The sequence below is a fragment of the Danio aesculapii genome, chromosome 7, assembly GCF_903798145.1.
Source record: "Danio aesculapii chromosome 7, fDanAes4.1, whole genome shotgun sequence".
NCBI classification, from domain to species: Eukaryota; Metazoa; Chordata; class Actinopteri; order Cypriniformes; family Danionidae; genus Danio; species Danio aesculapii.
Genome location: NC_079441.1, coordinates 49,627,779 through 49,643,504, shown reverse-complemented (window position 1 = coordinate 49,643,504; position 15,726 = coordinate 49,627,779). Strand labels below are relative to the sequence as shown.

General features: G+C 35.7%; 1 protein-coding gene across 2 annotated transcripts in view; it reads left to right on the top strand.

Moving 5' to 3' along the window:
- The window catches only part of crtc3 (CREB regulated transcription coactivator 3), an 80,949-nt gene extending 66,722 nt beyond the window's left edge, over positions 1-14,227 (top strand). For both annotated transcript variants that reach the window (XM_056462063.1, XM_056462062.1), the window contains 4 exons: positions 3,006-3,245; positions 5,921-6,004; positions 7,433-7,640; positions 9,484-14,227. In XM_056462063.1, the coding sequence (XP_056318038.1) occupies positions 3,006-3,245; positions 5,921-6,004; positions 7,433-7,640; positions 9,484-9,689 (738 nt within the window). In that variant the 3' untranslated portion in view covers positions 9,690-14,227. The remainder of the gene's footprint in view (positions 1-3,005; positions 3,246-5,920; positions 6,005-7,432; positions 7,641-9,483) is intronic.
- The last annotated feature ends 1,499 nt before the right edge of the window (positions 14,228-15,726 follow it).

The following is a 15,726-nucleotide window of genomic DNA, read 5'->3' as shown; positions in this document are numbered from 1 at the left end:
TTTAAGGTCAATATTATTAGCCCCCTTATGCAATATTCTTTTTTCATTTGTCTACAGAACTAACCACTATTATACAGTGACTTGCCTAATTAACCCAATTAACCTAATCAGGCCTTTAAATTGCACTTACTAAGCTGGTCACAAGTATCTTTAAAATATCGAGTAATATATTATGTACTGCAAAGGTAAAATAAATCAGTTATTAAATCAGTTATTTTTAATGAGTTATTAAAACTTACGTTTATAAATGTGTTGAAAAAATCTTCTTTCCATTAAACAGATTAGGAAAAATATACAGGGGGCAAAAATATAATTTTTTTTTTATTTATCTATGTCTATTTTTAGGATTAATTGCAATGTTTGTTTTTCATTGTAATTTGTTACAATTTATATGTCTCATTTCTGGGCACTTGGAGCACTTTACAGATTTGGGGGTCTCCTAAACTAGGGGCTCCCAAACTTTTCAACCCGCAACCCCTAAAATAACAATGCCAGTGACTCATAATCCTCAAATTCAGAGGTGGTTATAAATATACAAATGTTGCGCACACAACAAAAGCCCTATACAAACACAAGCATATTGACAACACAAAACGTGCAACAGTCTAACAACCATATCATTTTATAGTCATTTAGTAATTTGTTTAATTTAATATTGACCTCATCAAAACAGACTGGTGGGCCCAATGTTTTCAGCACAAGTCACAAGTTTAATTTTGGAGACCGCCACTCAGAGATCATCCTCAACGTTCAGTTGTGGCCTGTGTTTAATTTGAATGTATTTGATTGCCATAAAGCTGTCAGAAAGTTTAACCTGGTGCTATAAAATCAATCTGCTGCAGCTGACACTTGTGCTGTGTTGTTTATCTAACGTAAAAACACCAATCCTATTTAAAGGCTGATGGCTTTTCATTTTCATGTTGTTGTTTTTACTATTAAAAACTACGTTTTTTTTATCTTCTGTGGTTTATGAATAAAACATGGTAATTCTAATAGTTCAATAAATTATTTGACTTGTGAAATCACTAAGTGACCCCCTGTCATTGCCTTCCATTTTGGGAACCACTGTCCTAAGCCACCATCAGTGTCCATGCAGCTCCACCTAGATTATGTGACCGTAGCCATTGTGTATCAGACCACACACTACGCACCAGTTCATCGATGGAGGGGAGATGGAGTGATTAAGCTAATTATGATATGGGGATGGTTAGGAAGCCATGATGGACAGAGGCCATAACTTTTTTGTTTTTAACCAAGGTTTATGTGGGTCTTGATCATCAAATTCCGCCAATTTTAAATCTAAAAAGGATAGGATTTTTTTTTAATTCATTGCTTTAAATATTGTGCACACTGCAAAAACTAAGTGAAGTTTCACAAGCTAATTTTGAGAGGAGCACATGATATGATTAACCACAGCTGGTCTCTCATCTGTAATCATTAGTAAGCCAATCAGATCATTCCAAACTACTAGCATTACTCCCTCATCTTCGTTTTTTTAGAGTCCATCCCCCCCATCCACCCCATATCCTATTTTTTTTGTCCTTTTCCAGGGGGAGCTTTCGAGAACTACCTGATCTCGTACCCCCTAACATGCTCATCGACCAGGAACCCCGGGCTCAATTATCTTTAAGCTCAGGGTCCTCTCCCAGGACAGCATGCCAAACCTGCTAATATTATCAAGCAATCTCTAAATGTGATCTCTTGAAATATCTTTCTTAGTATTTTGTTTTCCAATATAAATACATAACCATCCTTAAATCTGGATAAATTCACCTGTTTTTTGCAAGTCTTGTTTTCTATTTAATGTAACTAATCTTAGTGTCAAACGAGAACAAATATCTGTCAATAGAGTAAAAGAATATTGTTCCCAATGGCAGATATTGTTTTCATCAATAACCGAGTTTTGTTCAGTTTTACAGAAAACAAGACTTTTTTTATTTTTATTTATTGCTACTCGGTTTGTCTGCTTTTAAATTATTTAAATCATACAAATGCTGCAAATATTTAAATTGCAATTACAGTAACATTGTGGGGAAAATAGTTTATTAATATAGTTTTTAAAGATATGTTTTCTGATTTGGTGTGTTTTTACAATGACCTTTGGCCCTGTGTTGGCAAATCAACCAGAGCTTTTAAGCAGTTGTTACTCCTGTCTTCAGTATGAAGACGAAACAGTTGTTGCTCTTATTATTATTATTAGCAGTAGTAGTTGTTGTTGTTTTAGTAATAGTTGTAGTTGTAGTAGTAGTAGTAGTTGTTGTTGTGGTAGTCATTGTAGTAGTAGTTGTTGTAGTAGTAGTAGTAGTAGTTGTTGTTGTTGTTGTAATAGTGGTAGTAGTAGTTGTTGTAGTAGTAGTAGTAGTTGTTGTAATAGTTGTAGTAGTTGTTGTAGTAGCAGTTGTTGTAATAGTAGTAGTTGTTGTTGTTGTAATAGTAGTAGTTGTTGTTGTAATAGTAGTAGTAGTTCTAGTAGTTGTTGTTGTAGTAGTAGTTGTTGCTGTTGTTGTAGTAGTAAAAAATAAACTTTTTTTTTTAAATAGTGAACAAGTATTCCTATGTAGCACACAGCAGGAGTAGATGAAGCTCTTGATGTTAGTTAAAATTCAAAAAAAGATTAAGATTTGAATTCAGAATTTTGCATTGAGTTGAGACCCATCTGTTTATTCATTTTGAAACAGTTTTTTTTTTCAAACAATGGCTATTTGTTGTTTCTGTCAAGCTTTTAAAGGGAAAATAATTCAAGAAAAACCCCATTATAGTGGCCCATGTGTCGAGTCAACAGCCTATGAAGTCATATTTTCTTGTGTTGAACAAACCAAAAATCCAAGCAGTAGTGCCATCTGTATAACTCAATTTAATGTTCTTTTTTAAAAATATGTTTGTTTACTTTTTTAGTGGAGCTCTGGGCTTTCAAATGTGGCAGCTGCTTATTATTGCTAATTTTTTCCAAGACCAGTGTATCGTATCCGAGTTTCCAGTCAAATGAAATTTCTTATTGCCTTTAGGGGGTTGCATTGGACACCAGCAACTTGCCGATGGAGCCTCCTCCTCCTTACCCCCTTTACCAGCAAAGCCAGCAGCCGCAGCCTCCACAGTCCCATCAGGCCATTCAACAGAGCTCACAGCATCCAGGGGTGCAGCAGCGAACAGCAAGTGGACAACAACAACAACAGCAGCACCAGCACCAGCACCACCAGCCTGTGTCCCCACTGCAGAACATCCAGCTGGACTTTAACTCCAGTACTGTGAGTTATTACTGCAGAGACAAGACACATGTTCAGCCTATTCTTGACTGAACAGAAAACACTAAATAATATATTGATAGGACTGGGAGAAATGGCAAAAATGCAGTCTCGATAACCATTTTCTATTTAACGATAACGATATATATTTCGATATAAACTCTTAATGCTTCCACTTTTAAAAGAGTATACCAACCGTGACTGAAGGTGGATACTGCTGGCAGGAAAGAGAACTGCTGGTGGGAAAGAGAAAGGAGCGTGCTAAACAATACTGAATGATGCAGCAGGACCTATTTTCAGCTGATCATTTTCGGCAACAAAAAATTCGGTGAATGTCTGAATGTCCTGTTGCATATTTCTGCTGTGTGATTGGCTCTTAGTATCAATATCAAGTAAAAATATCCAGAGCTTATCATCATTATTGACATAAATTTGATTACAATGCAATATGATAATGTTTGTCAGCCCAGTCCAATCAGTCAGACCTGCAGATTAGGGATGTAGCAGTTCACTCAACTTGCGATTTATGATTCAATTCAAAAACATTTTTCATGATTTTTTTTTTTTTTACAAAAAAAAGTTTAGACAATTTGTAATGCACCCTGTTATCATTTCTTAAATTCTGCACATTTCTTAGTAAAATATAATTGTTTCATGTGAAACAACTAAACTAAATTATAAAATAAATAATTTTAAAAAAGATAGATGGATGGATGGATGGATAGATATAGACAGATAGTTGGATAGATAGATATATATAGGTAGACAGACAGACAGACAAAAAGACGGATGGATGGATGGATGGATGGATGGATAGATGGATGGATGGATGGATAGATAGATAGATAGATAGATAGATAGATAGATAGATAGATAGATAGATAGATAGATAGATAGATAGATAGATGAATGGATGCAACACAATTAATGCAGACTTTTTAATACATACAGTAGAGCAGCGGTGTCCAAACTTTTTTGTATGAAGGGTCAAACCAAATATCATTGAAATATCAATATCATTACCATTACTTTTAAATTGTATAAACTTTTTAAATGATAACACAGTGGAGTTCAATGCTGAATACACTAGTCTAGCAGAATCTGCCTTTGTCTGAAGGGTGCAGTATGTAAGTTTAACACCCAGTGGTTGACCTAGGTGTTGCATTCCTGGATCAAAACAAACGCAAGCGCAGGTTGCCAGATTGAGGACCAACATATAAGCTCGTTTTGTGAGTGAGTGCATATTCTGTGCTTCTGAATGGCTGGATTTAAATTTCTGTCCTGTTTTGTTTGGTACAAACAGCCAAATTGCTTATCACCGCTGAAAGCCTACATCATCCAGGTACAGTTTCTGGAGGAGTTGAAGAACTCACAGAGCTGGGTGCACCTCTGAAAGGATCTAGTGGACAATTGAATCTACACTGTCTTTTTTAGCCTTCCTGAAGTACATAAACACAGCTGTTCTCTCAATAAAATCCATGTTAGCCATTTAGCAATGAAGCTAGAGTCACCGGGCAGACAGAAGCCCCACCCATGACGCGAATCCATGCCTATTATGCAGTGAATTTGTTAGGTGAATGAAGCGAGTAAACTCAAAATGTTCACGCATCTCTTTATGCGCGAATAGCACGATTTGTTCGCACGTTTTAGTCCAAGCTGGCTGACTTTTTTTGCCCTCATCTAGCTTGTATTTTTTTGATTTTGAGAGTGTGTGAACAATATTTAAAAAAAAAAGTATAAATCCTGAAACTCCCAATAAGCTGTCAGATACCAATACAAATAGGTTCACAAGAAAAATAATTAGACATTCAAAACATTTTAGCATACTATAAAAACGCAGTAACTAACCTGCTAAATATAAGTAACCTATGAATAGAGAAAAGAATAAGATGGATGAAAAACGATAAACAACACATTACCTATTACCTACTCAGAACAACACCGTTTGAAACGAGAAAGGATTGACAAATCAGTGATGATTTAAACATTAGAACATACAACAGTAAAACAAAAAAACTAAATAACAAAAATTAATATCCGTAATAATCAACAAACAATGTTTACAAGATTTTTATGGAGCCAGATCAGTCTCAAAAATAATACATTTACATAAGAAAATGTACAAGAACTACAACACAATTCACATTTACAAAATCTAATTCGTAAATATAATAATCCTATTTATTTGGCAAACATTTTTAGGATCTTAACTTGTGAATTCATAAATTGTGTTTTGAATTACAAATTAGATTTTGTGAATGTGAATTGTGCTGTACATGTATGAATTTCATTTGGTAAATGTATTATTTTTGTGACTGATCAAGCTCCATAGATTGTCAAGTGCTTTATTGATGATTGGGATTCTGTTTATGTTCACTCATCAATATTTAAATGTGAATACAAGCCTAAGTTATGTCAGTACATCATATAATGTAAATGGTGTCTTTAGCTGGATATTAATGTGTTTTGGTTGAATAGACTTTCAGTGGAGGGAATACAGAAATCACTCAGATTTTCTTTAAAAATGTCTTTGTATTCTGAAGATAAATGAAAGTCTTACCAGTTTTCTAACACTGAGGTTGAGTAAATGATGACAGAATTTTCATTTACTGTAGTTACTATACAAAAGTATAGTGTTACATTTTAACACCCTTCTTTTGCTACTTTTTTGCCCACAGCACAACAGCATGGCTGGGTTTTTTAATGATCCATTTATGGAGCAGCAGTTCTCTGGACGTCAGTCAAAATGTTCAGCCTATCAGGTAAATGTGCCTTCAGGGCACTTCAAAGTTGACCCTCTTTTCCTGACCTGAATATCAGTAATAATTCCTTAACAAACATTATATTATTAATGTGCAATATATAACATTCTTAATGATTTTCAGCATTAATTAACATAAGTGAAAATATGTGTTGCTTCCAACTGTCATGCTGTCCAACTGTCATTGTGTGCTTTAAAAAGTACATACAATTTCAAAGCTCTTTATTATACCTCATTATTAAATGATTCACACATTGCATAATGCATAGTGAATATGTATTCAAATAGTTTTAAGTTAATGTGCTCATAAATGTTTGCTAAGGAACACATTGAATGTTACTTAATCACTTTCATTAGTTGAAATGTTTACAAAAGTTATTTAAAAGTTCCAGTTTATGTATGATTATCCACTTTATCACATTTTGCAGATGATTTTTAACAGATTTAATATACAGATTAATAACTTAGTGTGCATTATAATGCTTTGACACATCATAAAACTGGTTGATTAATTAAAGGATTTTTTTAACATTTGCAAAGATTTTTTAATATTTTGAAGCAGCTCCCACACTGACCATATTTACATGATTGAATAACCAGAAATTTATACATTAGCATTTTGTGTTTTTTTTGTTGTTGTTTTTTCATTTGCAAGATTTGTTGCAAGCTACTACTTGCACATACTGTATTTACAAGTCATTTATCAGTTTTTTTTATTATTTTTTGCAGTACTCTCACATATTAAAATTGTTAATCATTAAACTATTTATAAATGTTTACAATTAATAATTTATTAACTTTATGGGAACTGGACTCTTTTTATCAGAATTTTTACTGGCTACAGACTTCTACCATAGATTTACTAATTATTGATTTATTTGTACTTCAAATTGAATCATTTGAAACTTTATGGCCATTGGTCTTTTAGCTACTGTCCCAAAGTTGGTAACGAAGAAAGGTTTTAATTCTTGCTAAAGACAAAACAGAAAAAAGAACAACCAGACACTCATGACAGTAATTAATAAGTAAATTACATAGTGGTCAAAAAGGGTCATAAGCAAATATTTACAAGCACGTCATCTCAAATGAGTTGACGTTTGTTCTCAGTATATTAATAAACTATTATCTATTATCAACTACTAACTATTATGATCTATCTGTTGTTCTGTCATTCTGTCTATCTATCTATCGTTCTATCTATCGATAGATAGATAGATGGATGGATGGATAGACATAAATATAGATATAATATATATTTATATCTATCTATCAATCAATAGATAGATATATTATTAATTATAAATTAACTAACAACTAGTAAACACTATATAGTGTCTGTTAAAGATTTACAGTATTAATAAAAGTCAAGTTATATCGTTGGTCTTTTGTGTTCTAGAGTGTAACGCGTGTTTTGTGTGTGTCAAAACAGCAGGATCAGTATAATATGTTGGAGAATGTGATGAGCTCTATGGCAGGAGGATTTGACCCTTCCTCCAACCTCTACTGCTCTCAGGCTGCACTCATGGGTTTGGGTGGCAGTCATGGCAACCTGCACGACCACCTTCAGATGAGGCCCAACATGCTCTACTCCAATTGTGGAGGCGGAGGAGGAGGAGTGCCCAACATCATCCTCACAGGTGCACATGCTATATGATGCTATATTAGTGTATGTGTGTGTGAGTGTGTATATATATATATATATATATATATATATATATATATATATATATATATATATATATATATATATATATATATATATATATATATATATATATATGGCGCAGTCGGTAGTGCTGTCGCCTCACAGCAAGAAGGTCGCTGGTTCTCCCTGCCCTCGTGTGGGTTTGCTCCGGGTGCTCGGTTTCCCCCACAGTCCAAAGACATGCGGTACAGGTGAATTGGGTAGGCTAAAATTGTCCGTAGTGTATGTGTGTGTGAATAAGTGTGTATGTGTTTCCCAGTGATGGGTTGCTGCTGGAAGAGCATCCGCTGCATAAAACAAATGCTGGATAAGTTGGCGGTTCATTCCGCTGTGGCGACCCAATATTAATAAAGGGACTAAGCTGAAAAGAGAATGAATGAATGAATTAATGAATATATATATATATATATATATATATATATATATATATATATATATATATATATATATATATATATATATATATATATATATAGATATATAGATATATATAGATATATATATATATAGATATATATATATATATATATATATAGATATATAGATATATATAGATATATATATATATAGATATATATATAGATATATATAGATATATATAGATATATATATTAGTGCTGGACAATGATTACATTTTTTAAGTATGTGATTTAATTGCATTCTTATTCACAAAATCAACAATAAATAGGGTTCATCTATATGCAGAAGTAACCCAGTTCAAGCGCTTCCGGTAATCTATGCTTATACAAAATCAGAGTGTTTAAGGTCTGATTTCTTTAAAAAAACAATGATCTTCACTGTCCGATTGATATATGATATAAGTGGGCCTCAGACTGCAGAAGAAGCACTGCATTAAATACCATTACTCCATGCCATGCATTAAATACCATTACTCCATGCCATGTCTTTAAAATTTGAGCATTTATTTTACACCAGTACATTCAATAGAGTTTCTGCGCTAGTCTGCTGATCCTGACAGGCGCATGCGTTTAAAAAGCTTTTTATCTAATTTTATGTTTGAACTAAATGAATGCTAAAGTATATTTAACTGATTATATTTTAACTGCCTTACAACATCAATGCTGTAAAAGGTATGGCTAGGGGAAAAACACTAGCTGTGCATATACCCCATTCAAAGTTACTGTTGTGCACTTTTATTTGGAAATGTTCTAGTATATGAAAAAAGTGCAATAATTATTAAAACTACTCAGTATTTGCTTGTTTTTTATTAGTATTCCCTTTACTTATAAACAGTCCAAAATATCTTGTAAATATTAACTTAAACATTAATGCCCTGAATTCCTATAGGTGAACTGAATGCGCTATAGGTGAATTGAATAAGCTAAATTGTCCTTAGTGTAAGTGTGTAAATCCAAGAGTGTATGGGGTTTCCCAGTGTTGGGTTGTGGCTGGAAGGGCATCCGCTTTGTAAAACATATGCTGGATAAGTTGGCGGTTCATTCCGCTGTGGTGGCCCCTGATTAATAAAGGGACTAAGCCGAAAAGAAAATGAATGACTGAATGAATTAATGTAATAAAGTTAAATCTAAAACCAAAGCTATTTACCACTGCCAGGGCGTTTAATGATAGTTAAGTGATCATTACATCGATGGTTCTCAGTTCTTGTCCTTGCACCACGCTGCTCTCAAATAACCAGCATGGATTATAATTACAGGGGGGTCCTGCAAAGTGTTCACTACTCCCTGAAAAAATCTATATGTAATTTTACACGTCTTTGCTCACTCACATTCTGATGTTTTGATTTTCTCTCTCAGACGACTCCAATCCCAGCCTGTCTAAAGACATCAGCAGTGTGTTGTCTGCAGTTCCGGAGTGTTTGGACTCAGAGGGAGTTTTCCCACTTGAGGATGAACTGCGCATCGAGCCGCTCAGTTTGGACGGACTAAGCATGCTCAGTGACCCCGACATGGTCCTGCCTGACCCCTCAGTAGAGGACAGCTTTCGCAGCGACAGACTTTAGAAAGCCACATCATTCATACGTACACACAAATACATACATAAGTCCATTAACGTGGCGACTAAAGCACAGAAAATTTAGCACTCTGATTTCTACAACTTTTTTCCTCCCTTTTTCTGTTTTACATTTGACATTTTCTTCAGCAAAAAGCGCATGCATAAACACTACATGGTGTAAAGTGAATCATCGCCACTGGCTTGATTTACCCAGACGTCGTCTCTCAGCGTCCGCCATTGCTCAGCATTCTCCATCTGCCTCCAGAGACGCCCTCAGCAGATGTGGGAAACCATCTCGATGCTTCACTCACGCTTTGACCTGCAAAGACAATGAAACAACAAACATTCTGCCGTGCATCTACTCATCGTGCCGAGTGACAATCAGAACACTGAAGCCATAGCAATGCCAAACCAATGATGACTGGTTCAGGCCAGTGCATTGCTAACTCAAAGCCATGCAACCCCAAAATATAAATAAATGAATGAATGTGCTTGTTTTACACCGTACTTTTGGATGCTATCAAAAGGTCACACCAGCTTTCGATGACATTTCGAGAGCAGCAAAAAGGATGGGACGCTTCTGGAAATGAAGACGTGTTGAGGAACAGAAGGAGTCGACAGCCGGAGAAATACCAGCCCATATTGATGCACCAAATGCTGTGATACGAGACACCAGCAGGATGGGTTGATCTTTCCTTCCCCCCCACTTTTTGCCACGCCAACCGACCCTCGTTTCAGAAGAACCAGAACGTGCTCAGTCGTCTACTGAACAGACGCATCCAAAATAACTAACAGTGTCACTGTCTGAAGTTCAGAGCATGCGCTACCGCTAACCGCAAGATAATGCTGTGACCAATCAGAGGTCGCCTTGCTACCCGCATGTGAAATCTCAGTCCGTCCTTTAGATGTGGCCAGTCTGCTTCTTCAGACGATGATATTCAGTGAATCGCGCCTCCTCTCCGGCAGTCGAGTGCTAGAAAAAAAATGGAGGGAGGATACTAGATCGTGTGTATAGTGCATTATTTTGCAGATTTTTTTGTTTTGTATAAAAAGAAAAAAGTTATAAAAGAGAGCTTTGCCACATATATAAATATATATATATATATATAAATATATGCCTCACAATTTTTCTGTCTTGACTAGAATGTATTTTTGACACAGAAAAAAGGGCAAACTGTTTACAAAGATAAAGTTTAAGAACTACGAATTGTGAGTAGGCGCTGAAATTTTTATGATTTTGGTATAAATCGACAAGATTTCAAGAAAAAAACAACAACCTTTGTATCTTGCTGATGTTGATCCAGTCCACAAGTTAGCGATTAGAAGCTTTGGCTATGCAGAACTTTAGCGCAGGACTGTCTCTGGAACAATCTAGACCATAAAAAGGAACTATTTTACTTGTATATTTCCTATATCTTTGTGCGTATTTCAGATTTTATACAGACTTGTAATGCGGCTTCTAATATGTCAGTTGTATTTGTACTTGTTAATCTGTTTATTTTCTCGTTGTTTTTTTTACTTTTGTTGTGGATGTCTACTTTCGTAAGCGTTTGTTGTGATGGTGTTTTTCAGCAATGTTCAGCATGGGCCCTCTCTTTGCAGCTCTGATCCTTGTGAGGGGGTTTTACAGGGGGGAGATTTAAAATGTGTGTTTTGTGGACGTGGGACACATGTATCGTTGTTATTGCTCATGTTTGCACTGATCTGAACAAAAAGGAAAACCAATTCAGGTGTTTTTGTTTGATTATTTGCGATGACGCAGAGATATTTTGTTAGGCTTCTCCGCATGTTTTGCATGTGAGGATTTTGAAATGTACGCAGTATATTTTGTGAATGACTAGATTCAAATGACCAAATATTTTGAGATGAAGAAAAGATGTCTAAGTATAGCTCAGGAATGTACTTTATTTTTTATTTTTTTCACCATATCGTGAGTGGCTCTGTGCTGAAATCCTGCCTCTTGACTGCCAGATCCAAAATTGTTCCCAGAGAAACTGTTGTGATGATCCGAAACACACTCTTCTTTCTGTGTTGTTTTCTGTGTGGCTTTCTATTGCAGTTGGCAATAGAAAGCAATAGCAACATTATCTGTGTGCCATGTCCACAATTTCTTTCTTCCTTCTTTTTTTTTTTTTTTTTTTTAACTCTTCATTGGTGTATATTTATGCATTCATCCAGGTCATATTACAGAGTTTTGGTCAAAATGAGTAGTTTTGACTAAAATTCTTCCCCCCCTTTTTTTTTTAAGAGTTTCTCATAGTGGTCCAAGTAGGCAAGAAGAGAGGAGGATTGATACAAGCAGAGATATAAAGCAACCGTTCACCCAGAAGTGAACGTCATGTCATTTACTCAGCCTTTCTTTCATTCTTATGTTTCATTCAAAGACCTGTGTTGCTAATCAGACATTTCCTACTATAAAAGTCTGGTTGCCAACAAGAATATCATCTTTTGTGTTCAACACACAAGTCATACATTTTTCAAAACTCTCGAGGGTGAGGAAATGCTGAGCAAATGTTCATTTTTGGCATAACTATCCCTTGAAGGTGCAATTTTTGTTTTGTAGGCATAAAAAGATCCAGTGTCTATAAAAGAGTAGTGATGCATGAAGCACTGCTCACACAGAAGTCTCTTTCAAACCAGTTTTCTATTGGTTTATTCTGCCATTAAACCAATAGAAGTCTTTCACCATTATACACGGATTCCTAATAAAATAAATGGATTTTGCCTGCAAAAATTTGCCTAAAAGCCTAGAACCATATCTTTAAAACCAACTCCATTTATACTGAGGGTGTCTAGGACTGTTTTTATAATTTAACAGATTTTATAGGGAGGGTTCACCCAAAAATGAGAATTCTAAAAAACTCTAAAAGGTTTGGAACAACTTGTGAGTGAGAAAATGGTGAGTAAATTGTGCGCTATCACTTCACCTCCTACACAGATCTAGAGGTTTACAGGACTCTCTAAATGGGAAATAGCACCCCAACCAAAGCCCTCAATTAACCCACCGAAGGGCACTTCAGAGGGAAAACAATCAGGGCATCCATCATGAAGTGTTGTTCCAAATTGAAGTGCTCAAACTGGCCACTTCATAGGACCCTTCGGAATGAAGGGTACAACTAATAGTGGACTTTGGGCCCCTATGATGTTTTGCACAGCAAAACTTGGTTGGTGTCACACAATGCGTTTCATTCAGAAGAACTCATCCCTATGCCCTAACCTCTTCAAAGCTACTTTGCAAGGTGAACGCTTTAGAGGGATTAGGGCATAGTGATGAGAGGAATGGAACACGCACTGTTAATGAATCTGAAGACCCTAATTAGATTGTTCAGATCTTTAATTTGGGCTGTAGATAAACTCTCCAGGAATATGTTTGTACTCTTTAAAGGGGTAGTTCTCCCAGAACTAACAGTTCTGACATCATTTACTCACCCTTCACTTGTTCCAAACCTGTTTGACTTTCTTCTGTAGAACACAAAAGAAGACATTTTGAAGAAAGTTGAACCCCCAATGACTTCCATAGCGTTTGTTTTTTCTACTATGGAAGTCAATGGTTACAGGCTTTCAACATTCTTCAAAATATCTTCTTTTGTGTTCAACAGAAGAAAGAAACTCATAAAGGTTTAGAACCACCTGAGGATGAGGAAATCTTCATTTTTGAGTGAACTATACCTATAATCTTGGGTAAATCTGTTCCCCGTTACCAGATTTGGCTTTCACCCCTGCAGCTGCAGATTCATGTTGTTTGATAATGTTGCTCTTAAGGAGTATTAGAAGCTTCTATTCTAGATCATGATGTTTAAGGGTAATACTGGGCTTTTTTTGGCAAAAAGCGGCTTCTCTTTATAGAACTAACATCTTTTTTATCATCTCACTTATCTGTTATTTTCTCCATTGATATTGGAAGTTTTATAAATATGGACCGTGGCATCACGTTTTAAGAGTTGGAGTGGTTGATTGATTGGTTGTAGACTGTTCCCATCTCTCTCGCCTTATTCTCTTGACCACATGCTGTCCCTGTGAGTGTACTGTGATACTTTCATATTTTTTTATTTTCCATTTCCTGGCCCTGTGATCTAATGGCAAAAAAAGGTGTTTAATGGCTTTTTTAATATAGTCTTCATACCAACATATTAGTTTATTTCTTCTGTTTATAGAAGGATTTTCCTTTTCATTTTATGTTTTGTCTTTTTTGTCACCTTTTTAAAAAATGTACAGTTATATTATTTAAAAATATTTTCTTGTCCACTAGTGTTACTTCCTTTTTTGTAATATGCCATATAATTTTTTCTTATATTACAGTTTTACTATAGCCATGGTTTTAAATCACTGTCCGTGGATCCACAGCAAGGCACTTTCGTGTTCGTCTTGCTTATTTAACACAGCAGATTGAGGTAATGAGAGATTTACAGGAAGTGCAGAGCTGTGAGTCTCCAGGACCAGCATTGAAAACCACTGCTCTACACCGCAAGGCGTTTGGTTTGTGAAGTATGTTATAGTGCTTTCCTTTTGATTTAATATAAACAAATAAAACTCTTTATTGTCGAACATCTGACGTCGGTTTGGTTTTCTTGTGGCTTCCAGTTTCCGGTCTCACATTTTCTCTCCCCTTTATGTTTCTATGCTTCTGAACCACTAGATGGAGGCAGAGCGACACTTGTAACATCTGTAGGTAGGCCCACAGTACAGTCTATGCTAGAGTAATGGAGAATAAAATTGATGCAGAGATACAATTTTGACGGACAATTTATTGTTCACCGATATATTCCAGCGTTAGCCGCTTAAGATAATTTACCAGCTTCTCTTTCACAATAATAACTCGTTTGTTAAAGCTCTCCATTTTTTTCTGGCTAAATGTTATGAAGTCTAAATCAATATATTCAGACCCCCTTAACATTTTCACTCTATGTTGTATTGCGGTTTGTTAAAATCGTTTAGTTCATTTTTTCCTCATTAATGTACACACAGCACCCCAGATTTACAGGGAAAAAAGAATTGTTGACATTTTTGCAGATTTGTTAAAAAAAGAAAAGTAAATATCACTTGGTTTGGTAGAATTTATACCCTTTGCTATTAACTCAGGTGCTGTTCATTTCTTCTGATCATGCTTAAGATGGATCCACCTTCATTTGAGTGCAGCTGTGTTTGATTACACTGACTGGACTTAATTAGGAAATCCACACACCTTTCTATATAAGACCTTACAACAAGTGAGAATCGTGGGGTCTACAGAGTTACCTGAAGTGCTCAGAGACGGAATTGTGGCAAGGCACAGATCTGGACAAGGTTACAAAATTTTTATTTATTTTTTTTTTGCAGCACTTTAGGTTTCTAAGAGCACAGTGGCCTCCATAGTCCTTAAATGGAAGATGTTTGGGATGACCACAACCTTTCCTAGGTGCTATCAGGGGAGAAGAGCCTTGGTGAGAGAGGTATAAAGAAAAAACAAAAGATCACTGTGGCTGAGCTCCAGAGATGCAGTTGGAAGGTGTGAGAAAGTTGTAGAAAGTCAACCATCACTGCAGCCCTCCACTTGTCTGGGCTTTATGGCAGAGTGGCTCGACACATAAAAGCCAGCATGGAGTTTGCTGAAAACACCTGAAGGACTCCAATATGGTGAAAAAAATAAGATTCTTTGGTCTGATGAGACCAAGAACTTTTTGGCCTTAATTCTAAGCGGTATGTGTGGAGAAAAACAGGCACTGCTCATCACCTGTCCAATACAGTCCCAACAGTGTTTTCCAGCTGAAGGGACAGGACGACTGGTTGCAATCGAGGGAGAGGTGAATGCGGCCTAGTACAGGGATATTCTGGACGAAAATCTTCTCCAGAAAGCTGTGAACCTCAGACTGAGCTGAAGGTTTACCTTCCAGCAAGACAATAGCCCCTTTTCACACAGTGATACATATCTCCAAAAAAAATTTCCAGAACGACTTTACCGGTAAATTAAAAAAAAAAAATTTTTTTTAAAAATGCGTTGTTCACACAGACAGGAACGTTCTGAAATTTTTCTGGAAAAGACCATTCACACATCCATTCCAGAATAC